Raw genomic sequence first — 27,398 nt, 5'->3', positions numbered from 1 at the left:
ACCATGTGGTTGCTGGGATTTGAACTCCAGACCTTCGGAAGAGCAGCCGGGTGCTCTTACCCATCTCACCAGCCCGATTTTCATTTTGTTTTATTTCAGACAGGGTTTCTCTGTGTAGCCCTGGCTGTCCTGGAACTAACTCTGTAGACCAGGCTGCCCTTGAATTCAGAGATCTGCCTGCCTCAGCCTCCCGGGCACTGGGATTAAAGGTGTGTGCCACCACCTCCTGGTAGGAGCTCAGGTTTCTGTGGGCAGCATGGAGTCTACAGGACCCAGCTCCCATCTCTCTCTCAAGTGGACAAATACAAAAGCTGCCTCTGGCTTCTGAAGCTTTTTAAAAACAAAAGACTGAGCCAGGCGTAGTGAGACTTGCGTTTAATCCCAGCACTCAGGAGGCAGAGGCAGGCAGATTTCTGAGTTCNAGGCCAGCCTGGTCTACAGAGTGAGTTCCAGGACAGCCAGGGCTACACAGAGAAACCCTGTCTCGAAAAAACAAACAAACAAAAAACCCAAAAAACAAAACAAACAAAAACAAAAAACTGAGACTTCCAACCCTCCTGCCTCTGTCCTGAGTGCAGCTATTACAGATGTGTCACATCATGCCTGGCTCTAAGTGTCAGCCCAATTACACTGGGACGCAGTTCTGCTGAGACATGCGTTTTAATTTTAAGGTAATGTTGAAGGGGCTTGCTGGGAAAATCGTCCTAGTAGAGGAGACCGAGGCAGAGCCTGTCCTGCCTCTACACCCAGCTGTCAGTGACAGTTGAGGCCTTGGGAATGGACCATCTTCCGGAGGCTGCCGTAGCCTGTCTGGACTCGAGGCAGACAGTTCAAGGCAAGCCTTGGAGGACTCAGATTCCACCGTGAGGGATCCTGGGAATTTGGAGATTGGCACTTGCCCCAGGACTTCCGTCTCTGACCTTGGTAGCCCAGAGACCTGCCCAAGTCCACCACATGAGAGCTCAGGATCCTTTCCCTGTGAGCCAAGACATGTCACCGGTTCTGCAGGAATGAGAGGAGGAGAGTCAGGGCAGAAGAGGATAGGTTCCCCACTCCAGGCACCATGAGCACATGACTTTTGAATACAGCAGCAGGGACTGCTCTGTGTCAAAGCCCTGAAGGTAATGGACTTGAGCAAGGTGGGAGGGTTCAGTCATTGGGCTGGGGAAGAAAGGCTCAGAACAGTCAACAAGAAAGAATGCACGTACTTGCTGTGCAGCATAAACAACCTTTTCGAAGGCAAGAGGGAGAAACAGAAGGCCAAAGAAAGTATGTCATTTATCAGATCCACTCTAGGATTTACCCTGACACATAGCCATCAGCCACCTCTGGTCCTGGGAAGTTCTCTGTACACAGATTAAGCTACCGGGGACTCACTGACACTGTGCTGGGATGATGGTAATGGCTCATGTCCATTGCCTCCCAGATGTCATGTAACCACCCCACCTCTTTGTGGATGGCATATCTGGGAGCATCACCTGCTATGTTTCTCCACCTAGCTTCTGCCAAGCTTAACACAAATCACATTGCACACACACACACACACACACCAACACTGGCTCCTCTCTAGGCCACACACCTAGTTCTTTGTAATCATATCCTGTCAACTTCTAAACAAAATTCACCCGCACTCCCCCCACTCCCCATCTCACCCAGGAACCATAGGAACTAAAAGTGAGAAGAGCTCTACAGGACTGGGTGGGCAACAGGCTGCCATGGTAGCTTTAATAGATCCTATCCAGGACACCCACACACACCCTAAAGCCTCCCAACCCGCACTCACTCCACCTCCCGCTTCCGGATGGCTCGACCTGAGGCCAGCACCTCAGCCACCTTGGATACGATGGGATCGTAGTTCATGCTGGCCACAGCAATCACTTCGTCACCTCTATAGAGAGAAGGAGCCCGAGCCTGAGGACCACTAGCAGCAGTGGTCCTTCTTGTGATCCTAACACTTCTGGTCCACCTGGGATGCTGGGAAGGCTCTTGTCCAGGGAAACAAGATGTCTTGAGCACCCAGCCCTCCATTTGGTCCCAGCACTGTCAGCTGCCCAAAGAAACCCTTGGCACAGCTCAGGGATGGGCCCAGCCTTAGCATCAACTTGTCTACACCAGTCTGTCTTTCCTTGTTGTAGACTACCTCAGTGTCAACACTTACCTGAAAGAAATATCCAGAAGACACCATACTGTTTGATGCATGGAGAACTGTTGCTACTTCCTCCTCTCCTGCCCAACACCCCCACATGGCCATTCACTTGCCTTTCAGCCCAGCCCCTGCTGCTTTGCTAACACTATCCATTCCCAACAGCACTCCCACTGCTCCATGCTCCCGTCGCACCCCATTGCTCTCACTTGGTATAAAAAGCCACAAACTTCAGCTCCTCCAGATCCCCCTGAATGATGACATCATCGAAGCCTTCTCCGTAGCCTGTGGGAGGGTGCCCATGTGAACTGGGGAAGGGGACGGTCTTCATAGGCCCCCTGGCTCCTGTCTAAACAACAGACCTCCCTGCCCACCTTTCCTCTCTCTCTCCCTCTTTGTTTTTCTGAGACAGGGTTTCTCTGTGTAGCCCTGGCTGTCCTAAAACTCACTCTGTAGATCAGGCCAGCCTTGAACTCAGAGATCCATTTGGCTCTGCTCTCAAGTGCTGGGACTAAACTCCTGTGCCACCATACCTGGATCCTACTCCGACTTTTTAAAATGACATTTACTTACTTCATGTGTATGCACACATGCATGTATGGAGATCAGAGGACACTTTGTAGGAGGTGATTTTTCACCTCCCACTATGTGGGTTCTAAGAGTTGAACTCAGATCATCAGCGTGGCAGCAAGAACCCTTACCCACTGAGCCATCTCATCAACCCTCTACTCCTAAGCAGTTCCTAGCTCCACCATCTAAGACTCAAATTGGTCTCCAATTCCTGATCTTCCCATTTCAGCCTCTGGACTTCTGGGATTCCAGTATGCACCTGAGCCAAGCCAGTTCTTCTTTGCCAATTCTTAGTTCTTACTGGACCCAACCCCCACACTTAATCCTGAAGTGCCTTCAGGACCCCATCCCCATGAGACAAGCTTTTAGTTACCAGCATAGCGAAGGCTTTTGCCGAACATGGCAGTCCACAGATAGGGTACCGTGTTGATCTCAGCCTCCTGTGCCAGCATGTTCTGAGCTGCTACCCGCCCTGAAAAATCCAGGGTGGTGAGAATCCTGCCCTCAGCCCACTCTAGGGACCCTTGACAGGTATCATTTTTTGCCTAGGCCTCCTAAAAAAAGGAATCATGTTCAGCCCATAGCCCACCTTTGGATGCAGTTAGCAGGTACAGAGGGGAATGCTTGGCCCCAGAGATCCACTTACATTACTCCTCTTTGAATGGTATGTTGTACATCTGAAAGGTCTACTGGGGTTGTGAGCTACTTCATAATTGTGTACACAGGCAACTGATCAGATACAGCAGGTGTAAAGAGGGAAGACAATGGGGCACAAAGGCCAGACAGGAGAGATGACAGGCCCACAGAGTGAGCACAGGTGGCTTCACACTTCTAAAGCTCCACCTGAATCTACAATTGAACACATCTAAGAATCTCCAGAGAGCCCTAAGTCCTAATTATATTTGGCCAAGGAGTACCTTTGGATCCTTATTCTCTAGTAGCAATTTTAAACAGATACTGGAGTTGGGAGATACCACTACTATCAGCCTTTTAGATCATGGCGAAGGAAGAAGAAAGGGGAGGTAAGCCTTAGGCGAAATCCCTGTCCAAGACTAGAGACGTGGAGGTCCTTTATAAGGTCTTAAGGTGGTTAACACACTGGTGCCTGCATCTTAGGGATTGAAAACAAAGTCCATAGTCCATGAAGCTCAGGAGACCTGGTGGCTACCAAAAAAGTGTCAGGGGAGGTAATTCCACAAAAGCCACAATAACCCAACCGAGTCGCAGAGGTAATTTAGTGGTGCAAGAGAGACAAGGTCCTGAGTAAGAAGCTAGCCTACTAAATCAATCCTTCCTCCCTCTCAGAGGTGATTGCTGGCCAAGCAGCGATTCTACCAAATACATAACCCTGAGAACAGAAAGGGGAGGGGAGCAAAAAGACAGCTGGGCTGGAGAGGGTTTTGTCCAGCTAAGTATGCAGAGGATCTCAGGAGAGAGGCCACTCTGTACACTGACTGATCACTGGATAAGACTTGGTGACCCACCAACCCTTGAACTTAAGACCCCAGATGAACAACTGGGGACTGGACCTGAAGGTGGCTGAGACCCTAGGATAGCCTTCCAGCCCTTAACTTGCCTCGGGGCAGGCCATACCCTGGGTGTGAGCCATCTGCCAGTGTGGGATGTTCACTTTCCGATTGTTCCTCCAGGCAAGAGGAAAGGTGACAGCATCACCTGCAGCAAACACTCCCGGGACGTTGGTCTGCATCATCTGTGGGGAGAGGGCCAGGGCTCTGTGGGTGGAGACTGACGTGGAGCTGACGTGGTCATCCAGCCATGCTCCACCCCGAATCCTACCTACTTCATCCAGCCCCACCTTGTTGACTGGGATGAAACCTCGGGAATCCAGACCAATGCCACTCTGCCTCAGGAAGCCTGTGGCAGGCACCGCACCTAACAGGACAGAAGCCATGCATCCACACCCTGGTCCCGCCATTCTCCTGTCTCATCTCTCTCCATTCCTGCTGTATCTGCCAGCTCCAGATTAATCTCCCATAGCATGCCCACCTGGGGACTTCCTGCATCCTGCCCTCTGTAAGCCCATCTGTAGGCTCTGTGCTCCCCATTTAGCCTCAGGAACTGTCTCCCCAATAAGTGCTATAGAACTCTCCTGATAGGGATCCAAAGCCATGCTTCTCCAACCCTGTGTTGCCACCTTCCAGCTTGGCTCCTCCCCATACTATTATGTGGGTTGGCATAGGAACCAATTAGAAACTTGTCTGTGTCCTATGTATCAGCTGGTATCATAGAGAGCAGTCACCTGCTCCATGAGAGGCCTAGACTAAGCCCAGTATACAGTGGTCCTGTGAAGTCGGTACCATTGGAAACCCATTTTACAAATGGGGAAACTGAGGCTCAAGTAACAGTTCTGTTCACTAGTACTTGCTTGTCTACGTACTCACCAATGCCTAACACGCAGACATCCGCCCGCAGAACTTTGCTGCTCTTCAGCACCACCTCCTGCAGCTGGGGGGAGGGAATGGGTGAGTGAGTGGGCACAGTTCCTGAGCACAGGGGAAGAGACAGACTGCAGCAGCAGCAGCAGCAGCAGCAGCAGCAGCAGCAGCAGCAGCAGCAGCAACAGCAGTGACAAGCCTACCTTGCCCTCTTGAGCCCGCAGCTCTGACACCTCTGTCTGCATATAGAACTTCACCCGGTTGTTTTCAAACATCTGTACAAGCAAGGAGGAACATGGATAGTGGGTGAGGGGCCAGGCAAGTCAACCATGGCATCTAGAGGCCAAGCATCGAAACAGACTCGCCTTCATAAGTGCACGACCAACACGTTCCCCCAGGAACCTCCGGAAGGGTGTCTCCTCCAGCTCTACCACAGATACTGAGTGGGCTTTCTCAGTCAGATAAGCAGCGACCTCCATCCCTGGGTGGTGGGCAGGGAGTGGCAAGGCTGGCACTCTACTCACACCCTAGGACTGGCTATGGTAGCTAACCACTACCCACCTCCCCTGCAGCTACTCACCCAGAAAGCCTGCTCCCACAATAACAGCATTGCGGCCCCGGGCGAGCCGCAGCACGCGGTTGGCATCCTCGGGCGTGCGGATGGTGAACACATTCTCTACATCTTTCCCTTTGCAGGTCAGGGTCTTAGGGCTAAGATTCGGTGGGATCAGCGAGGATCTCCCACCCTGGCTCATGTCCAGCTGCCCAGTGTTTGGCAGAAGACATTTACCTACCTACTTCCTGGTGCCAGCAGCAGCTTGCTGTACTCTAGCTTGAAGCCATCCTTGAATACAACCTTCTTATTTCTCACGTCCACTGTGACTACCTGCAAACCCCAGAGGGCAGCAAGAGTTCTCAGCATAGGCTTGGGTCTTGTGGCTTAGAGTTCCCCAAGACCCCCAGAACCCGAACTTAGACTTCTAAGGTGCAGCTTCAGGGTAGTCCTGACCCTTCAAAGTTGTCTTTATGTACTTCCAAGTCCCACAAGGCTCCCTTGTCTTAGCTGGGATCAGACCATCCCCCATCCCTCTACCAGGAAGAAGGCTCAGTACTGGGTCCCAGGCCTGAACAGAGGGCCGAGCATCCATCACACCTCCAGGGGTACCCATAGCCTCTTGTTTCCTTAAACATTTTCACAGACTGCCCCCAGTCCCCTCACAGACTGCCCCCAGTCCCTGCTTTCCTCATACCTGAGCTTCAGTGAGCACCTCGATGCCATAGGCCCGGAAGAATTCCTTGGGTCTCAGGGCCAGCTGTTCAGGTTGTGCATCCAGGGACTGAGGAACATAGTCATGAGTCAGGGTCAGATGGTGAGATGGTGGCTATTTTATTTTTATTTATTATTATTTTTTAGACAGGGTCTGTTTGTAGCTCTGGCTGGCGTGGAATTAGCTATGTATACCAATCTCACAGAGATCTACCTGCCTCTACCTCCCAAGTGCTAAGATTTAAGGCGTATGCATTACACTCCTGACATTTCATTGTACTGAAGAGGATGCAGACCCCAAGGAGGGTAAGGACACTACATCACACTGGAGCTTTAGGACAGAACTCAACAAACCCAGATCTCTTATAAGCACCATAGACAGGCTTGGGAGACTGGAGAGAATAGTCAGCTAGACCTCCAGTGCGTGCCAGGCAAGGTTCCATGTGTATATGATGGATTTGGGGACAAGGTACACCGTTCCATCCCTACCTTGCTGAGCTTGGCCCGGTCATAGGGCAGATGTCGATCCAGTGTGCAAAGGACAATCCGGTCTGAGAAGCCCTCCTGCCTCAGTGTTTCTGCACACACTAGGCCAGCAGCACCTGAGTGACAGGACCGTAGACCAAGGCCAAGGCCTCTCCCACCTTCCACGCTCCCCCTTTCCTTCATTAGACCCACACCAACCTGCACCCACTATGAGCACGTTGGTGCTACTGCTGTGGCCAGCACTTGGGGAGATACACTTGGCCATCACCTTTGTCCTCCGCTGCAGCTGCAGGGCCTGAGAGTGGGGAAACGCAGCACGGAGCTGGGATCCTGAGGCTCCAGCCCAGCCTCACCTCCACCCTACAATCCCTCACTCTCCTCCCAAGCCAGGCTCCCTTCCACCACAGGGCTTTGCCTCATGCTCCTCTCTAGCCAAGATACGCCCCCCCCTTCAAAACCCTTCCTCTTAAACCCGGGCCTTGGTGACCTGAGGCTCCCTGGTACCTGCTTGCTTGCCCGAATGGTCACCTTCTCCTTCTCAATTTTCACCTAAGAGGGGCAACATCAGCACCAAACTCTGAGATGCTTCAGTCTCTGACTCCACAGCACAGGCTCCCACCATGTCACTTGCCCAGCCCTACCTGGAACTTATGCAGACTGTCCAGGCCTGGGAAGTCCTCTAGGTCCCCAGTACTAATGTTGAAGCAGGCACCATGCCAGGGGCAGCGCACACGTCCCCGGGACAGTACACCTAGGAGAGACAAATGAGTGCCAGTCTAGTGCCATGGCCAGAGACTGCACTCTAGGGCTCCTGCTACTGGACCCTGCTGGACCTCTCCTCAACCCAGCAGCCCTCACAACTGGTGGAAGGCCCTGGGGCCTTCTGGAATCCCTATATAGGCATGGATGGCGTATCCCACCTCCCATGTACTTTCTTACCTTTCACCAGGGGCGCTCCATAGTGAGGACATTTATGGCCCAGGGCATGGAATTCCCCATTGTCCTTCACCAGCAACACCTTTCCCCAGCCCAGCTCCACTTCCCGCATCCTGGGGAGGGGCTGTGCTCAGAGATCAAGCCAGAAGATAGTCATGTCCTCCTGTAAGCATCTCCTCCCAGGGGCCAATATTTGGGAAGCCCAGAGCAGCGGAAGTACAAAGCTTAGCACCCAGGGAGCCAAGAGCTACAGCCCATTCCACACCACTGCCTCAGCCCAACCCCACATGTGTGGCCTCTCCCATGCCCCCACCTCAGGTCCTACCACCACCCTTGCAGCCCAGCACCCACTGGCCATTCTCGAGGTCCTTGACATGGCAGACAGTAGCCTCCACACAGTCCTGAGGGCTGGGATAGGGTTGTGGGGTGGGCAGCCGCTCCTCGGCATGGAAGTGGCGTGCTGTGCCGTTGCCCTGGTAACCCCGGGGGCTGCCCTTTCCGCTGGCTGACAGCTCCTCCTTGCCCCGCTCTTTCTCCGGCAGCACCACTTCAATCTTGAGCTCCACTGTGGACAGAGCAGCCATGAGCCCTGGCGGAACCAGCCCTGTTCCTACCCCACAGGCCAAGCAGAGGCCAGCAACAGGTGCTTGATTTCAATTCACTTTCGTGTGCATTTTCTTCTTGTTGAAGAACTCAGGGCCTCCCTCAGGTCAGGCTAGTACTCCACCACCAAACGACAGCCAGACCAGAAACTTCTATTTTTTTTCCAGTGATAAAATCAGTAAGGGTGTCACAGGACACAGCTTTTCACCTGGAGACAGTCTGGGGGAAAGAACCCCATACCTGACTCATCTATCTACCTAATGAGAGACAAAGGTGATGTCCCTGCCTGGAGACGCATTTACAGCTCAGTTCCCAGCCAGTGAATGTGGGCAATGGAAGAGTGGTCACTGTTCTATTGGGCCAGTGGCTCACATCTATCATCTCAATACTCCAGAGGCTGCGCAGGACTCCCATGAGTTCTAGACCAACCTAGAATACAAAGTGAGACCCTACATCAAAAACCAAGAAGGGTAGGAGTGGGGACAAGACTCACTGTCCTTACAACTTTCCCATTAATTAGCTTCAAATGTCTTCTGTTGTGTGTGGGTTTTGTTTGTTTTTAAACAATCTCATGAAGTTGGACTATTATAGCCTCAAATTCAATCTACAGCTGATGACATCTCTGACCTCTTGAGCCTCCTGCTTTGCTTCCCAAGCCGTATGATCCCGGGCAGGCACTGCTTGGATCACTGGTATTCCAGCTTCAATAGTTTGTTGTTGTTGTTGTTGTTGTTGTTGTTGTTCAAAATTAAAAATTAAAAAACCCGACTGTCTGTTGCTCAGTGGTCTAGTGCTTGAGGCTTGCACAGGCTTTAGCCCATCCTCAGGACTGCAACAACAGCAATAACAGTGAACAAAGCAAGGCATAGTAGTGCACAGCTGTGATTCTGACTCAGGAGGCAAGGCAGGAGGATCAGGGATGTAAGGTCCTCCTCAGGCACAGAAGAGTTTGTAGTCAACCTGAGGGGAAATGTACGCAGGCTGGGGCAGTCTTGGTGGCAGAATGGCTTGGTGTAGGTGACACTGGGATCAGCGTCCCAATACCACAAAAAGGAAGGCAAAGTACACGACAAAATTTCAACTCTTTATCTATACAATTATTAAAACATAATTACTTATATGTGCATATTTTGTCTATATGTATATCTGTACACCAGAAGGGGCCATCAGATCCCACGAGACTATAGTTATAGACAGTTGTGATCTGCTATGTGAATTCAGGACCTCTGGAAGAGCAGTCAGTGCTTTTTTTTTTTTTTTTTTTTAGATTTATTATATGTAATTACACTGTAGCTGACTTCAGACACTCCAGAAGAGGGCATCAGATCTTGTTACAGATGGTTATGAGCCACCATGTGGTTGCTGGGATTTGAACTCGGGACATTTGGAAGAGCAGTCGGTGCTCTTACCTGCTGAGCCATCTCACCAGCCCCCAGTCAGTGCTCTTAACTGCTGGGTCATCTCTCCAGCCCTTTATATATAAATATTTAAAAATTACTTTATGTATGTAGATGTTTTGCCTGCATGCATATCTGGGTACCATGTGAGAAGAGCACCCTAATTTCAACAACTTTGTTTTATTTTATCTATTTATCTATCTATCTATTGGTTTACTGAAACAGGGTTTCTCTGTGTAGCCCTTGGCCATCCTCCAGCTCACTTTGTACTGCAGGCTGGCCTTGAACTTCACTGTAGCTGACTTCAGACACAACAGAAGAAGGCATCAGATCTCATTACGGGTGGTTGTGAGTCACCATGTGGTTGCTGGGATTTGAACTCAGGACCTTTGGAAGAGCAGTCAGTGCTCTTATCCGCTGAGCCATCTTGCTAGCCCCAGTTTTCAGCTTCTTAATATAGCTACGTCCATCAGTTGAAGATCTCTTTAGCATTTACCAAACCCCATGTGGTTGACATCTCTGAGCACAGGGTCTGCAGCCCTGACAGTGAAATCATTAAGGGTACATACTTATGTGCAGCACAGAAGAGCAGACTCATGGCTCCCACACAGAGGTTGCACAGTCTCCATGGGGCCACTCTAGGATAGCAGGAGTAGGTAGCTAGAAACTGACATTTCCTTCTTTTAACTTTCCTGCACTTTCCCAAATTCCCATGACATCCCTGGTTTCTGGTTTCTTTCTTTCTTTTCTTTTTCTTTCTTTCTTTCTTTTTTTTTTTTTAATTAGAAGGGAACAATAAACAGAATTTTGAGCAGCTGTAATCCCATCTCCTGGGCTGCTACAGTAGGGAGGAGGCCAAGGAGGAGGAAGCTAGGCTCTGGCACAGCATGGGCCATCCTGGGAGCAGGTGGCTCTCTCTCCATGCCCCCAGGCATCAAAGCCTCTCTCCTGCTTTTACCTCTGAACCCCTTCACCTCAGACCTGACACCCCAGAAACAAAGGACACAAGGATTAACCTGGCCGCTGAGTTGCTGCCCTGACCCCCATTCTCCCTCCCAACAGTGTGAGTCCACTAGCTCAGGTACAGTTTCCATGGTTCTTGATCCTGGCTTGCTGGGCCCAGTGCCCCTCCACAGGCCAGCATCCCAGCCTTCTCTTCAGGCCTGCTACTGCAGGGGAGAGAGGCAAAGGGTGGCTCTTTAACTGGGCCTGGTGAAGAGGACACAAGAGCATGCAGCCACACTATGGAGGCTGCCGTGTGGGGGTAGGGACTCTAACTAACACACTTTATGTAATGGTGTTAGAATGTTTTTGGAAGAATTAAGAAGAAAACCATGCCAGGCTCAGCTGCTCTCAGTGGTGAGAGCTGTGGGAAGCCACAGGAACAGCCTGGCAGGTTGCCAGGGAGCCACCACGTGCCACGGCAGGCTGCTGTGCTCTGCAGGCTTCCAGAAGGCTCCAAGGCAAGCTCACGGATGTTCTCCTGGGCGGTCATGAGGTCAGGAGCAGAAGGGGCCGTTTAGAGGAGGACCCTGCTTACCCACAGAGCCAGGTCAACCCAGTTCCACCATCCCATCAGCCGCCCAGTCCCTGTCATTACCTCTTGGGCCTCAAGACGCCTTAGGCACAAAATGAGAATAGGCTATGGTAGAGACAACTGACAGGGTCACACTCAGCATGGCAAGGTCCTGGGTTCCATCCCCAGCATCAAGGGCAAACTGTCAGGAGTAGTGTCTGACCCCTGTAATAGCACTTGGGAGGCTAAGGTAGAGAACTGCCAAGAGCTCAGGGTTAGCCTGGGCTTCATTGTGAATTCCAGGCCAGCCTGAGTTATAACGTGTGAGACCCTGCTTCAAAAAGGGAAGGACAAAGAGCATCTGCCCATGCGCTGATCGTACATATAACCGGCACAAAAGCTCTATTTTGGAAACTACAATAGTGTGTGTGTGTGTGGGTTATGGTTTGGTTTTGGTGCTAGGGATTAAACACAGGGTCTCTGCCATCTTCAGTGGTCATTCTATCCTAGCCCTGGTAAGAGAGATTTATCAGCTAGCTCTGAACTTACTGGAAGACTTGATAAAGAGCAAAAGCCCAATAAAAGGCAGACAGATGGCCAGATCAAGAGAATTGTACTTCCTATTAGCTTTTTGTTTTTTTTTGTTTTTTTTTTTGTTTTTTTTTAATAGTGTGTGGCTGGGCATTTAAGATGCGGGTAGGAGTGTGTGTGTGCGTGTGTGTGTATGCACATGTTTTAGAGGGGTGCACACACATATATCTGTGAGTACGTGTGAAGGCCAGAAGTTGATGTCAGAAGTCTTTATCCCTCCAACCCTACTCCCACCACCTTTTTTTTTGGAAACAGGAAATCTCCTACTGAATCCAGACCTCATGACTGGCTACTTGGCTACACTACCTGTCTCTTCGCACCTCACAAAACTAGGGTTACGGGTGCACACCACCACACCTGGCTTTCACGTGGGTTCTGGGTATCTGAACCCAGATCCTGACGTTTGTGTGGTGGCTCACTGTATTTACTGAGCCATCTCCTCAGCCACTTCTACCAGTTCTGACACAGTAAGCAACTGGCTGAAAGCCTTAGGAAGAAAAAAAAGAACTGTCAGGAATGACCGTGCATGACTTTAATCCCAGCACTCGGGTGACAGAAGCAGGCAGGTCTGTGACTTCAAAGTCAGCATGATCTACAGAGCAAGTTCCAGGCCAGCCAGAGCTGTACAGCAAAGCGCTGTCTCAAGAACAAGACAGGGGGCTGGCGAGATGGCTCAGCGGGTAAGAGCACTGACTGCTCATCCAAAGGTCCGGAGTTCAAATCCCAGCAACCACATGGTGGCTCACAACCACTCGTAATGAGATCTGATGCCTTCTTCTGGTGTGTCTGAAGTCAGCTACAGTGTACTTACATATAATAAATAAATAAATCTTTAAAAAAAAAAAAAAAGCCGGGCAGTGGTGGCACACGCCTTTAATCCCAGCACTTGGGAGGCAGAGGCAGGAGGATTTCTGAGTTTGAGGCCAGCCTGGTGTACAGAGTGAGTTCCAGGACAGCCAGAGCTACACAGAGAAACCCTGTCTCAAAAAACTAAACAAGACAGGGGGGACTCAGGAGGCAAATGCTGCTATCACTAAGACACAGCCACAAAGAGTAGCAGAGATGGGGAGAATTTACACAAGGTCTTCCATTAGCTCTGGTCTCTTCATGGGCCTTGCTGACCACCGCTCAGTTCATGCCTCGCTCTCATACCTACATCCTGAAGCTCCCTGAGCCAAGCCCCCCACTAGAGCCTGAGCCTGGGGCTGCAACCCAGAATCCACCTCAGGAAGGAAGAAAACAATCACAGCAGCAGGGGCTCCTGCATGCCAGCGTCAGAGTGCCACCCTACATGAGGACAGAGAGGACCAGAGCGAGGCCATCAGCCCCTGGCCACACCGCCAAGACGTTAAAGAGCCCAAGTCTGAATGTTGTCTCTGGGCAGAATAGCCAGCCACTTTGAGACCAGCCCAGAGCAGAACAGTAAGTCCCCGGAGAAAGAGAAAGAGAGCCATCTGCAGCCAGGCCTTCACCATGACAGAATGTGACCCTCAAATTGTGAGCCAAAATAAACTTCTCATCCCTGAAAACATAAAGTATGCCGGTTCAGGTCTGTAATCCCAGCACATGGGAGGCTCACAGTACAATCAAGATCAGCCTGGCCTATGTAGTGAGTTCTAGGTCATTTAGGGCTACCCAGTAAACGCTGTCTTTAAATGAAAGGGAAGGAAGGGGTGAGGACAACTCAGAGGTCAAGGGTATTTGTTGCTTTTGCAGAGAACCCAGCTTGATTCCCAGCACCCACACCATGGCTCACAACCAACCATGTGTAACTCCAGGTTCAGGAGGTCAGATGAATTCTTCTGGCTTTTACACACATGCCATGCATTTATATACATGAAGGCAAAAATGCTCATTTTATAAAATAAAAATAAAAATAAACCCAAGCAAACAAACAAAAAAACAAAACAAAACGGGTGCTGGAGCACATACTGTTCTTTCAAAGAATCTGAGTTTGAGTTCCAGCATCCAGGTGGCTCAAAACAGCCCATAACCCTAGTCCAAGGGCATCTGTTTCTTCTGACCTCTGCACGCACCTCCATTCACACACACACACACACACACACACACACACACACACACACACACAATTCAAATGATAAAAAAAAAAATGGCTCAGTGGTTAAGAGCACTGACTGCTCTTCCAGAGGTCCTGAGTTCAATTCCCAGCAACTACATGGTGGCACGCAACCACCTATAATGGGATCTGATGCCCTCTTCTGGTGTGTCTGAGGAGAGCAACAATGTACTCACATACATAAAATAGGTAAGTCTTTAAATTTTTTGTTGTTGTTGTTAAATCAAACATCGTAACTGGAAGAATGTTTGTCTGGCATTCCCAAAGCTCTGGGTTCTATCCCCAGTACTAAGTAAAAGTAATCATAATCGTACACTCCTGTAGTTCCAGAACTAATGAGGGGGAGGGGATAGGAGGATGGTAAGTTCAAAATCATCTTCAACCCCATAATGAGTTTGAGGCCAGCCTGGGCTAGATGAAATGTTATCTTAAAAAAAAATTACAAAAGCAAACACACAGACAAGATTCGGGTCAGGGGATAATGGCTAGCTCCAGATCTGAAGTGCTGAGTCAGGGGTCCCTGGTTAGGCCAGCTCGTTGAGACTGTGAATGGTATCTTGTCCCCACCGTGTCCTGCCAGCCAAGTCGTCCCACAGGTGCCCAGGATGGGACGCCCATGGGATCTTGCAGGCACATCCCTGTCCACTCTATGAATAAACTGAGACAAAGATAGTGGGCACCTATGGCAGAGTCCGTAGGATCTGGCACAGACTCAGGAGAGGACGGGCAATCCCCACCAATACTGCCAGTGGGTGGGTCACAGCTCCGTGTTCTCCCCCAAGTCCTACCTCGGACCCAAGAAAGGAAGAAAAGTCTTAGGAGTCCCAAGGTAACCGAGCTGATGGGTATCAGGTAAGGAGAGCTGAGCAAGCTGGCAGAGTGAGCCAGCCAGGGCAAGTTGGGTGGGTGGGGCACTCACTGGGCCCTGAAGTCCTCAGTTTCTGCATCCCTGTCATGGCTACAGGTCCTGCCTCCTGGATGTTACGACTAGGGTAGAAGGAATGTGTAGACTCGGGGAGAAACCCAAAGACATGAGACCCATGGCAGGGTAGACCCTAAGTACTGCTGTACCTTGGAATGACCCTACCCCTGGCTGGAGTTCCTAGGGCTAGGTGGGTCCAAGATTTCCTATATAAATGGAGACGGCAGAAGGGTGGTGCATGCCTTTGATCCTAGCACTTGCAAGGCAGAGGCAGGAGGATTTCTGTGAGTATGAGACCAGCCTGGTCTACATAGTGAGACCCTGTCTCAAAAAACAAAAACCCAAACAAAAACCCAGAACAGGAGATGAGGTCCAGAGAAGCCAAGGTGATGTCTGATATGTCACAGGATGAGAAGAGTAGGGACCCGCCCTTGATACCCTGTCAGTCACTGGGTAGTGTCCAGTTCTATTCTATAGAGAGGGAAACTGAGACTCAAAGAGGTTACACTGTGGCTAAGAACATCCCCCAAAGCCTCTCTTTTCCAGAATGGAGAAGAAGCACCTCGCTCTGCGCAGCATAGGAGGAACCTTCTAGACTCGACTTTCTAAGAAGGACCAGCTGCTGTCCCCACCACTAACACCCAAAGTCCCAAATAAAAAGGGGGGATGCTACAGGAGAGGAGTCCAGGAGAGCCTTCCTCGGCTTTTACCCTTCTTGCCTGCAGTGCATTAGCATTCTGGGCTCCTGCCTAGCCTGACCTACTTTGGAGGCTGGTGAAGTGCAGAGGGAGGGGGAGGCTGTCAGAGAAGGGGAGGTACCTGGCTTGGGCTTGGAGAAGCAGCCGCCCATGGTGAACGGTGGCCTGGGATCTGGCCTGGCTGGTGGGAGCACGATGGCAGGCTGTCCAGCTGTCCAAGGTCTAGGACGTGCCCTGGAGGACTGGACCCCCTATGGCCCTCAGAGACGCTGGAGCTGCCATGCCAGCTAGACAGCTTTAGGACCTGCAGGGGGGAAGATGGGACATTGGGTCCCAGCACTGATGCAGGTCTGGGTAGAGTCAGAGGCATCTTTGGGGAATCCTGCAAGAGTCTTACATGAGGAGGGCAGAACTTGTTTCTAGGGTACTCTTGATAGCATCTGTCTCCCTTTGAGGCTTCCAGGCATAGGAACCTCAGACGCCCCCTTTACTGCATGCACTGTTGGAGACCCTCTGTGCTTTAATGTCTGCCACTGCCCATAAAGACCTAGCCCCAGATTTCCCTTTCTAAACCCCACAAGTCTGGAGATTCTGGGACTCCCCATTCCCCTAGGTAAGACCACTAAGTCTACAGAAAACCCTGACAACCAGAGTCCCCAGAATCCTTCTTCCACTGAGAGTGACAAGGGTCCCAGCCCAGCCTTGGCCACTGCCCTGACTAGCAACCTCTAGTCACCTACCTCTTTCCGTGGGAGTCACTGCTCCTTGCTCCCAGCCCAGAGATAGAGAGAGGCTACTGGGCCTTGGTCTGCAGAGCACGGAGGGCCAGTGTCCAGGAGGGTCCAGCCCCCCTTCTAGCATGGGTTGTGGCCCGGAGGGGGCTGTGGGTGTGGGGCTAGGCCAAGCCACTGGTCCCCAGGGAAACCCAGCTCTGTGGGGAAAAAGAGCGGGCAGCCAGCCCAGGACTGATGGGGTTGGGGGAAGAGGGAAACCACACAGCTCTGCCTCTGCCCCATGCCCAGCAGCCATGTTTCCCCCACCCCTCAGGCGGCCGTACAGTGCCAAGGTCATGCCCCACAGAAGATAGAAAGACTGGGGTCCAAGGTCTCACCAAGGTCAAGCAGCAGTTAGGGGCATCTGTGCGGTCTTCCCCACTCCTCACCCTAATAAATCCTAAGACAAGCAAGGCCTTGGGAGGTCCCCAGGTCACTCTAAGGCTCCTAACTGGAGAGCAAGACTGCCTGGTAAACAGATCACGGCGGCCATTGTGTCCTTGTGGCCATAGGTGGGCCTTCTAGAAGATGTGGACTTTGGAAGGCTCAAGACAAAGGTGTAACTTCCCTGTTTACAGCTGATCTGTCCAAATTCTACCCGACAGTCAGCTCTGGGTCACCTGGAAATTCTTCCTGAACTGTGCTGGGAGTCACTAGGTTAGTCCAGTCCCCAGGAAAGAGCGAGATGTCAAGAAGCAAGGACAGAGTGGGAAAGAGCCCACCACTGCTAGCTCCCAACCTTTGCAGCAAACTACAGGTGAGGAGGAACCCCAGGCCCTTGTCACCAGGGCAAGGGGAGACAACTCAAGGGATAAAACTGTTGCCAACTGCCCCTCTAGCTCCCTTCCTGGGAACCAGAGAACCCTTTCGGAGGTCCTGGTTTCACCCATGTCATAGCGTTGCCCACCTGCTTCTGGTCTGGTTTCAGCCCTCACCTGTTGGGGCTGAGATCCTACAAACAAGACTGGCTTTTGGATCTGGGGTCCCTCCCTTTCCGGGAGTTTATTCTTGGGGCCTCGTGCTTAACGGGAGATTTGGTGGGGACCATGCCTTCCACCTATGACGTGCTAGGCCAGCTTAGTGCCAGTGATTCCAACTCAAAGACAAAGTTTCTTGGGCCTGCGGGGAGAGATCTCTGCATTTTGTTGTCCTGAAAAGTTCTAACATTGCCCCGCTGCACACACACATCAGGAGTTGTGGACACTCCACGTCCCAGGAACTCCAGCAACCTGAAGCAGGTTCTGAGTTACCCCCTCCTCACCGAGGGTTCCGCAAGGCTCCGGGACCCCCCTGGGTGCAGGCCAGCTGGAAGCTTGTTTCTTTTTCCATGCCAGGTCCCACTCTTCGCTCCTGGTGTGTGTTGAGTGAGAGGCCGTCCCCCCAACTCCCAACACCCCCCCACCCCCCAGCTTATCCTAGGCCCTCAGTGGCGTCAGGGGCCCTGGAGACTGCTGTCTCGGAGCGCCTCAGCTTGTGATTCACCTGTCCGGGGCCCTAACGCCAACCTACTGTCCACTCTCCCTGCCTTGGCACGTGCAGTTTCCTCGGGCTCGGAAACCTTTTCCAGCACCCTTACCGGCTTCTTTGCGGCTCCCTCTCTGGATGCAGCAGCCAACCAACGGACCAGCACAAGGTAGGGAGGGCTCCAGGGAGCCGAAAGGGGTGCTGGGGAGCAGCAGCAAGGACCGGGATCGCTGCAGCCTCCTGAGTGCCTCACTCGGCCACCAGGGTAGAAATCCGCGAGCGAGCTGGCCCGGGGCGCGTGCGGGACAGGACCAGGCGCGCTCACCTGGCTTGGTGGCCGCGGGCCGGGCGTGTGGGCGGGCGGGCGGGCGGGATCCGCGCCCGGCTGCGGCCGGCCTGCAGGGCGGAGCGGGCGGGGGCGGGGCCGGCGCTGCGGCTACACTGCGGGCCTGGAGCCCGAGGCGTCCGCCCCGCCCCTCAGCCACCTGCCCGTGCTGGAGCCAGGGAGGCAGGGGAGCTGCAGCCGTATGTAGAGCAAGCTGGCCTTGAACTCACTGAGACCCACCTGCCTCTGTCTCCAGAGTGCTGGGATTAAAGGTGTATGTCACCATGCCATGTCTGAAGTATTTTTTAAAAAAATATTTTTATTTCATGTGTGTGTGTTTTGTTTGTGCAGCATGTACATGCAGTGTCTGTGAAGCCTGAAGGCGGCGTTGGATCCTCTGGAACTGGAGTTAACATGCAAAGCGGATGCTGGGAATCTCTCGGAAAGTCTCCTTAACACTGGACTACCTATCCTAGAACGTGAACTCTCTCTGCTTCAGCTTCCTGAGTAGCCGATCACTGCCACATGCAGCCTGGCTTACTATTTGTTATTTATTACTTTTGAAATTCTTAGGACTCAACCCATGGTCTCATACATGCTAGATGAGCGCTCTGCTACTAGTCTATATCCTTAACTGTTTTTGTATTTTTCTTTAGTTGGTTTTTTGAGACAAGAGTTTCTCTGTGTAGACTAGACTGGCTCTGAACTCAGAGATCTGCCTCCCTCTGCCTCCCTCGTGCTGGGACTGAACGTGTGCGCCCACTGCTGGTTATATTTTTGTACTTTTATTTTGGGACAAGGCCTCACTAAATTGCCCAGACAGGCTGGCCTTGAACTGGCTCTTAGGTCCAGGCAGGCCTTGAACTTGCATCTCCACTGCCTCTTGATAGCTGTGATTACAGCAGGGCTTATAGCATTTACTCTTTATAACTAGTCAGAGCATGGGAAAATTGAGGTTCAGAGAGATTAGGGACCTCTCCCCCCTAGGGCACACAGCTGCTAGGTGACAGGGCTGGGACTTGGACAGGCTGCCCTGGTGTATGAGATGTGGGAATTGAAGGGAAGATGCTTGGACCCCCAGCCCAGTCTATAGAGTCCAAGGTCTGCAGTTGGGGAATCTCTTTGCTGCAGCTTCCTAGGATTGTTGGCAAGACAAGACAGACTCAGAGCCAGGCATACAGGGAGTAGGTGCTACTGAGTTTGAGGTGCCAAAGGTGAAACTGGAAGGACATTATTAGTGTAGTAGTTGTGAAGCAGATGACTTCTTGGGAAGAAACCCTAGCATGTCTTACGTTCATTATGGTACCACTGGGGCCCAGGGCACCAGGCTTCAGGTTTCTGTTACCTCCCAGGGCAGAAGTGGCAAGAGCTTCTTAGAGCAAACAGTAAACACAAGGACTAATTATAATTAGGACAGCCAACTTCAGAAAGGCCCTCAGACCCAAGGATAGCTCATGTTGCAAGAGAATCAGGAAGATCCTGGAAGATGCTGTGACCTGAAGCCTGAGGTCCCAGTTTCATCCCAAGGATGCTTCCGGCAAGGTGACACATCCTAGCACCCTGATGTTTTGGTTAAGTAATGAGTGTAGAGTCAGCTTGTGGCCTGGAAAAACGGGGAACCCCATGCTCCCCAGCCATAGGGCACCTCAGCACAGGGCTTCCTACTCTTTACTCTTAAGTCTCCAAGCAGAGGAGTACAGGATGGTCTCTTTTCAGCCAAGAAAAGGCTAGAGGCCAGGATGTGGTGCTATGTGTGCCTAACATGAACAAAGTCCTGGGTTCTATCCCAGCAATGAATGAACCAGGCTTGGTGGCACAAACCTGTAAGTAATCCCAGAAGTCTGAGGCCAGCCTGAGCTGGAGAGAGGAGAGACTCCCACTCTTTAGGACAGAGTGAGTAGCCAGAGCTATGTAGAGTCCCTGCCTCATTAAGAAGGTGGTAAGGGGCTGGTGAGATGGCTCAGTAGGTAAGAGCACCTGACTGCTCTTCCGAAGGTTCGGAGTTCAAATCCCAGCAACCACATGGTGGCTCACAACCATCTGTAACAAGATCTGACGCCCTCTTTTGGAAAGTCTGAAGACAACTACAGTGTACTTACATATAATAAATAAATCTTTAAAAAAAAAAAAAAAAAGGTGGTAGAGAAGACAGACAGGCAGACAGAAAGGAAAGAATGAAACTTGCTTATTAGGTTTACACAAGGGAAACATGAGCCCAGCAAAGTAGGTTGTTTGAGGCAGGGTTTTTCTATGTAGTCTTGGTTGTCCTGGAACTCACTCTAGATTAGGGATCCACTTGCCTCTGCCTCCCAAATGCTCTGACTGAAGGTGTTCACCACCATCACCCAGCAGTTTGTGACACTTGCATTAAGGAATGCTTAAGGAACATAAATCCCCTCCCCAAAGATCCTCAAAGCTCACAAGGAGATTCATACACAGCTAGGAATGGCAGTGGACATTAGACAGGAAGGACAGCTTGCTTCTCCCTGACCACTGAGCTCCTCATGGTTAATGCTCGGCGAATACTCAGCAGAGCAGAGCCTTCCGGTGCAGGTGGTAGGACCAACCACCCCACTGGTTCCCTGAGTGCACCTCCTGCTCAGAATGCTGAGTAAGTGCTAGCTTCCACAGCACCCAGTTATTTCCTTCTGGAGGAGGCTCCCATGTTAGGAAGCCGTCATTTTTGAGTGAGGGAGGCAGAAGCAGCATGAGTGGGTCTCTGGGGAGTACCAGGGGCTTCAGCACAGTTGAACTGTTGGGAGAGTCTGGTGGGGCTGACTGCGGAGACACTGAAACACCGAGGCTGCCGCCACGCCGGCTGGTGCAAGTTTTATTGAGACAATGTACAAACAGGCCATGGAAACAAGGGTTTTGATGCTGGGACCAGTAACGCAAAATGGAATACAAAAATAAAAAGGCACTAATCTGTTAAGAAAAGACACTCAATGTATTCTAAGAATATAAGTCATTTAATACTGTTAATTTTATAGCACAAAATAAAACAAGCTATGATCCCCAAAAATAATTTTAAAAGCTTACACAGAAAATATTATTGCCTGATGCTTATGTTCTTTAAGTTATACATGTCAAAAGAGTTTTATGTCATTTTAAAACACACAGTGAAGACCGTCTAGAAGCAAGGCCACTGTTCCTCCTGTCTCAGAGAACTGTCCTCCTGCTCCTTTAGAATATACAAGCAGCTCAGTGTCCACGCTCACAGCAGTTACCAGGGATGTGGTTCTCTGGTTCCATAGTGAGGAGTTCACAGAAAGCATTAGTCTTAGGTACTGTGTTAAAACAATCAAGAATTCACTCATTTTAAGAGGTTAATGAACATAATATTAAAAGATTAAATTATGAACACCTGGAACAAAAACACATCATCCCTTTTTCAAAAAAAAAAATGCTCATTATTCTTTTGAGCAAAGGTTACAAGAGCAGTGGCCATCAGTCTTGGCCCATCTTGTCTGTAAACAGCTGTAGAGGAAGGCTGGCACAGCGCCAGGATCGTGCAACTCGAAAAGAGGGCACAGAGTCTCTTCCGGTGAACACAGAGGATTGAGTCTGGATGACCAAGGCCAACACACCCTGTTAACCTCGAAACAGGTGGCATCAAAGCAGTGCAGAAGTGACAAGCATGCCTTCTGCATGGGGGTGGAGGTGGAGGTGGAAATTGGGGGCTGTCACCCAGGACTAACTAGCCCTTAATGCCCTCAACTACCTAATTGTTTCCTTCTCAGATACAACAGCCATAGCAAGTGGGTTTATCATCCCAGTACTTTCTACAACAATGGCAGAGTGGACCACATAGCACTGATGATGAGAAAAGGAAGCCTCTATCGTGCTCCCGGGAGGCCAAGTGTCTTCCCAGAAGAGTGGGACTTAGGGAAGATGCCGCTTTCGATCAGTGGGAGAGATTTCCGGGATTAAAAATCGATGAGCTTCTAAGTCAGAGAATTCCTATTGTTGGCACGCACGTATCCTGAGAGTTCAGAAAGTTGAGTCTTTCTTTTGAGATCTGGATCTCTGAGGATGCTGCATAGACATTTACATGTGCCAAATTAACTGATGACCTAAACCAAACTCCAGGGCTATGGACATTCTGATCACGAAGTATTCCTTAGAGTCTTGCTGGTCAACAGTCTTGGGAAAAGGGAAACCCTGTTCTCAAAAATGGCTGTTTGTGCTAAGCAAGGTGCTATAATCAAAAGGCACCAAGCCCTTCAGTTAAATGTAGTTTTAAAAGACCTTAAGAGCTGGGTGTGGTGACTCAAACCTTTATAATTTCAGCTGAGGCTGGGATGGAAATCTTAAAGCCAGCTTGGGCAATTTATAGAGATCCCATCTCAAATTTCAAAAGCTCATTGGCAGCCGGTTATCTAGCATGTGTAAGGCATGAGGTTCAGGCCCCAGTGATGGGGTGTTCCTTGGGGGTTGTGCCCTCAGTGAACAAGGCATGTATTCCAGTGGAGGCATCAAAGGCCTAGGGCTCAACTGTGTAACTGGCCAGAAGGCAAGTCTTAAATCTTGTTCTAGGCAGAGTTTGGGGCCTGAACATTTAAGTCCACTCAATAGGTCTGGCTAGAAATGTCAGTTTTCAGAGACAAAAAGTAACCTCTACCACAGACATGACACTCCCCCATATCCAAAAATGACCATTACTTTGTCACATGAACATTCTTTACTATAGCACTTAGTCTGATAGACTACTACTGATTTAAAGAGAAACTAATGGGGCTCAAGAAATGGCTCAGTGGTTAAGAGCACTTGCTGCTCTTACAGGGGACCCAGGTTCAATTCCTAGAACCCACAGAGTTCCACAGTTCCAGAGGATCCAACCAACACCCTTTTCTGGTCTCCTTACAAACTGTACCCATGTGATACATATACATACATGTAGTGGGAACACCCATATACAGGTTTTTTTTTTTTGGGGGGGGGGGATTAGGCCATCTTCTGATACAAGGTATGTATGTAGGCCTGTCTGTCCTGTGACACACTACATAGACCAGGATAGCCTTGAACTCTCAGAGATCCACTTGCCTTTGCCTTTCTGAGTACTGGGACTAAAGGCGTGGCCACCATGCCCAACATAACAAAAATTTAAAGTCTTTAAGAGAAATAAATATAGTGGACAAATGGTTTTGTCACCTGAATATGTTCCATTAGTTCTCAAAGCCTCAGGCCTGCAGAGCCAGGGCCATGGTTACAGAAGATATTCCGTAAATGCCAGAGCTGCTCACTAGTTACTACATCTCTAGGTCTGCTGCGTTCTATGTGGAGGCTTGTCATCATCAGGGTCTAGCTGAAAAGAGTGTACTCTAGAAAGGTTCTAGAACTCTGGTTTGCCATGTGTGGATGAGGGATCAGACACATATCTGTACTAGCTGACATGCAGGAAAAATGGCTCATGGTCGATGGGCATCTTCTTTTGCTCAGAAGCACTGTATTCTGGTTCTACTCAGGCTGTGGAACCAGAACAGACATTACTCTCAAGCTGCCTGGACAAGCTAGGTCTGTACAGGAAGGGCTGGGTGGCCTTTGTGGTGGAACACAGCAATGCAATTTAACTCATGGATCTAGTAAGGCCACACACTTCACTACATTCTCACTGAAGAGGCCCACCCCCACTTTGGCGCTTCACAGCACGGCACACCATGACTGCTGCTTGTGCACACTGTATGTCACATGGTAAACAAGGTACTGTGGCAACCAATCGATAAAGGCCCCTACTTCAGGGGGTCTTTTCCTATTTTAGTTACGTACAGTGGCTTCAGTTTGGAAGCTCAGGGACATGGATTGTTCCTTAGACCATCACAAAACTCCAACCTACTATTTAAAAATCTGTTCAGAACACACAACTATAATTAATTAGTCTTCCAAAAACAAAACTAAACAAAAGAAAATGAAAACCAGCCAGACTCGAGGAGTTCGGGACAGAATTGTCTGGAGTTTTACTTCCTCTGTTGTCCAAAGAAAATTGAGTTGGTGGCAAAGCCACTGTTCTGTGGACCAAGCCTCACCGTCTCCATGCAGACCATCAGCAGGCTTTCTCGCTCTCTATGTCAGCCTCCAGTACAAACAAGGCAGTGATGGGAAGGAAGAGCCACTCTGTGTTCAAGTCTCTACTGTGTGCTTCCACCAGTGTTTCCAGTTCACAATCCACAAGAACTCTAAAACCAGCTACTCTTTGACAGCATGACTATGATACAAATGCCGAGTGAGCGAGGCAGCTGCTGAGGCATTCCGAATGTGCAGGGACTGCCAATGTATGGAAAGCTGGCTGCCAGCAGCTCGGTGTAACTTGCATGTGACAGAGTGCTTCCCACTTCAAAGGAGACTGACAGGCAGAAGGAGGCAGCAGCAGCAGGGACAGCACAGCAATCACTCGTTGTCATCGGGGTTCTGAGGGTCAAAGATTTTGACATGTGTGAAGGGGAAAAGCCCCTTGCGCCCATTCACCTCGCCTTCCCATTGGCCATTGATATTCATCCTTGTGACTTTCACAATGTCACCAACCTATAAAGGCAGAGGGAAAGAAAACAAAGTTAGCATTACTACAAACAAGGAAGACAGTTTACATTAAATCACAAACACTGTCTATACAAAAATCAAGTAGTACAAAGACATGAGATGCCACATAAAATACAAACAGTCCATATGTAAACTAACATGTGCCACTCAGGATACCTGTCGGCTGGCAAAAACTCAGGAAGCAGCCTCTGAACAGAGCAAACACTCCCTCCAGCATTACTAATAAATGGATATGCATGAACATCTGACTCTAAGAAAGTGCATGTTAAGCTGAATTAAAGGGTGAGAAGTGCGGACTGGTGGCACACACCTTCAATCCCAGCCCTTGGGAGGCAGAGGCAGGCAGATCTCTGAGTCAGCTTCCTGTACAGAGCTAGTTCCAGGAAAGCCAATGGCTACACAGAGAAACCCTGTCTTGGGAGGAAAAGGTGGAAAGTAGCCAGGTGTGGTGCTTATAATCCCAACACACAACACACAGGAGACTAAGAGGACCTCCAGTTTAAGACCAGCATGGACTTAATAAAACCATCTTGCTCTGACAGTATATTTATGTAAAACTGGAATGATACTGCACAAATGTGTTAAGCATTTCATACTAAAAGACCACCACAGCAGACAAAAACAATCCAGAGCTGGTGAGTGGGAAGTTCAGTGGGAGAAGGCGCTGAAGTGCTTGCCATGACAATGTAAGGGTTTGAATTTCATCTCCAGAATGCATGAAAAAGGACAGACACGGTGACATGGAGCTGGTGGGGCAGAGAAAGGTGAATCACTGACAGTCCCAGGGTTTCAGTCTCAATACCGCCAACACGTAAGAAAAAAGGGCATTTCAGAATGACGTTAAGAGAAATGGAGAAAAATTACACACAAAGTCACACATAGTGTGTGTGTCTATAATCTGGTACTTGGAAGGTAGAAGAAAGGAGGATCAGGGAATCAGGCTCAGCCTAAGTTATACATTGAGTTCAAGACCAGTAGCCTTGACTCCTTGAGGTGCTGCCTCAAAGAACCAAAATCAATTAACCAATCAACCAACCCTCTCCAAAAAATCCCTTAAAAGCAAATAGGATAATGGATGCAGAAGATCTAAAAACAGTGTCTAATAAATCATTCCAATGGGTTCAGCAGGCGAAAGACAGAACAGAGTATGTCAAATACTAAAAATCACACACTTTTAACTCTCCACCAGGATTCTACCTAATCAGTTTAAGGCAGTTCCTAATCCTTAGGAACTTCCCTATCTCTGCTACGGTTAAACAGTAAACATTCAGCAGTCCAGATACAGCCAATACTCACTGACTATGAGATAACAATATGACAAAAGTTATGTATTTTATATATAAATAATTGAATCAACACTACAAAACACATGAAAAACGAGCTCTGCTCAAGGAGCCTGGATGTTTAGAGATGGGGCAGAAAGGCTAGGAAGCAGGTCTGGGAACAGGTCTAGTTCTTCCCAGTAATGGAGACAGTGCCTTCTGCCATGCTAATAAACAAGTCTCTAGCAGAACTATAGGCTCGTCCCTTTTACTGTTACTAACATTTATTTTATTAATGTAATTGTGTGTCTGTGCGTAGGTATGTGCACGCGAATATGGGTGCTTAAGGAGCCCAGAGGTGTTAGATTTCTTGTAGCTGGAGTTCACAAGAACCTGACATGGGGCCCTCCACAAAAGCAATAGGCACTCTTAACCACAAAGTCTTGGACATTACTCCACATAAAATACAAATAGTCCATATATAAACTAACATGTGCATTTAAAGAAAAATATCAAGGAGAGATGGCTCAGCAGTTAAGAACACTGACTGCTCTTCCAGAGGTTCAGAGTTCAGTTCCCAGAAACGACATGGTGGCTCACAGCCATCTGTAATGGGATCTGATGCCCTCTTCTGGTGTGTCTGAAGACAGCAACAATGGAGAGAAAGATATATATATATCAGGGGGCTGGCAAAATGGCTGGGTGCTGGATGCACAAACCTGGTGACCTGAATTCAATCCTAAGAACCCACAAAAAGATAGAAGAGAACTGGCTCTAAAGTTGTCCTCTGACTGCCACACGTACACAGAAGCATGTATGGACCTACCATTCATGATGTGTACATACACACACACACAGTAAAAGACAAGTACTTTCCCCACTGAACTAAATTCCCTGACATCTGAAGGATTTTCTAAAGACATCTTTTTAGAGGAATAATGGATATGATGGTCCATCTCTATAATTCTAGTACCCGAGAAGCTAATGCAGGAGGATTGCTTATCTTGAGACCATCCTGAGTTCCTGAGAGCCTATATTGACAGACATACCTTTTCTTTTGGCAGTCATATCTCACAATGTTTATGTAGCCCAGAATGGCCTGGAATACACCATGTAACCTAGGTTAGCCTTGAACTTTTAATTCTCTTACTTCAGCCTCTAAGGCTGTGATTACAAGTGTATATCAACATCCAGGGATCATTCTTACTTTTGACATGGTAGTGTGATCACGAGGGAAAAAAAGCATCTTTGGCACTAAAGAAATAGAAAAAAATAAAATTTCTAGGGGCTGGTGAGATGGCTTAGTGGTTAAGAGCACTGACTGCTCTTCCAGAGGTCCCGAGTTCAAATCCCAGCAACCACATGGTGGCTCACAACCATCTGTAATGAGATCTGACTCCCTCTTCTGGTGTGTCAGAAGACAACTACAGTGTACTTA

At 49.7% G+C, this 27,398-nt stretch overlaps 2 protein-coding genes across 8 annotated transcripts in view; both read right to left on the bottom strand.

The window, feature by feature from the left end:
- Window positions 1–564: 564 nt before the first annotated feature.
- Aifm3 (apoptosis inducing factor mitochondria associated 3) lies at window positions 565–18,177 on the bottom strand. Of its 7 annotated transcripts, XM_029544789.1 has the most exons (22): window positions 17,952–18,177; window positions 16,343–16,533; window positions 15,724–15,906; window positions 8,150–8,363; window positions 7,802–7,911; window positions 7,504–7,613; window positions 7,367–7,411; window positions 7,061–7,157; window positions 6,866–6,978; window positions 6,360–6,446; window positions 5,904–5,995; window positions 5,690–5,820; window positions 5,475–5,590; window positions 5,313–5,384; window positions 5,116–5,179; window positions 4,530–4,606; window positions 4,307–4,424; window positions 3,087–3,185; window positions 2,353–2,428; window positions 1,784–1,888; window positions 1,209–1,229; window positions 645–1,002 (listed from the first exon to the last, which is right to left on the bottom strand). In XM_029544789.1, the coding sequence occupies exons 3-22, from the start codon at window positions 15,752–15,754 to the stop codon at window positions 963–965; spliced, it is 1,818 nt and encodes a 605-aa protein (XP_029400649.1). In that variant the 5' UTR covers window positions 15,755–15,906; window positions 16,343–16,533; window positions 17,952–18,177; the 3' UTR covers window positions 645–962. The 7 variants fall into 7 exon arrangements, with proteins under 7 accessions (XP_029400643.1, XP_029400645.1, XP_029400644.1 ...); XM_029544783.1 differs by lacking the exon at window positions 1,209–1,229 and having other exon boundaries at window positions 565–1,002; window positions 1,812–1,888; XM_021209185.2 differs by lacking the exon at window positions 1,209–1,229 and having other exon boundaries at window positions 642–1,002.
- Window positions 18,178–23,303: 5,126 nt separating this feature from the next.
- Crkl (CRK like proto-oncogene, adaptor protein) overlaps window positions 23,304–27,398 on the bottom strand; it is a 33,750-nt gene continuing 29,655 nt past the window's right edge. Inside the window, exon 3 of the mRNA XM_021209295.2 lies at window positions 23,304–24,683. Within this exon, the coding sequence (XP_021064954.1) occupies window positions 24,549–24,683 (135 nt within the window). The 3' untranslated portion in view covers window positions 23,304–24,548. The remainder of the gene's footprint in view (window positions 24,684–27,398) is intronic.

This window comes from Mus pahari, chromosome 12, assembly GCF_900095145.1.
Source record: "Mus pahari chromosome 12, PAHARI_EIJ_v1.1, whole genome shotgun sequence".
NCBI lineage: Eukaryota > Metazoa > Chordata > Mammalia > Rodentia > Muridae > Mus > Mus pahari.
The sequence above is the reverse complement of the archived record's forward strand: the minus strand, read 5'-3'. Positions and strand labels throughout refer to the sequence as shown.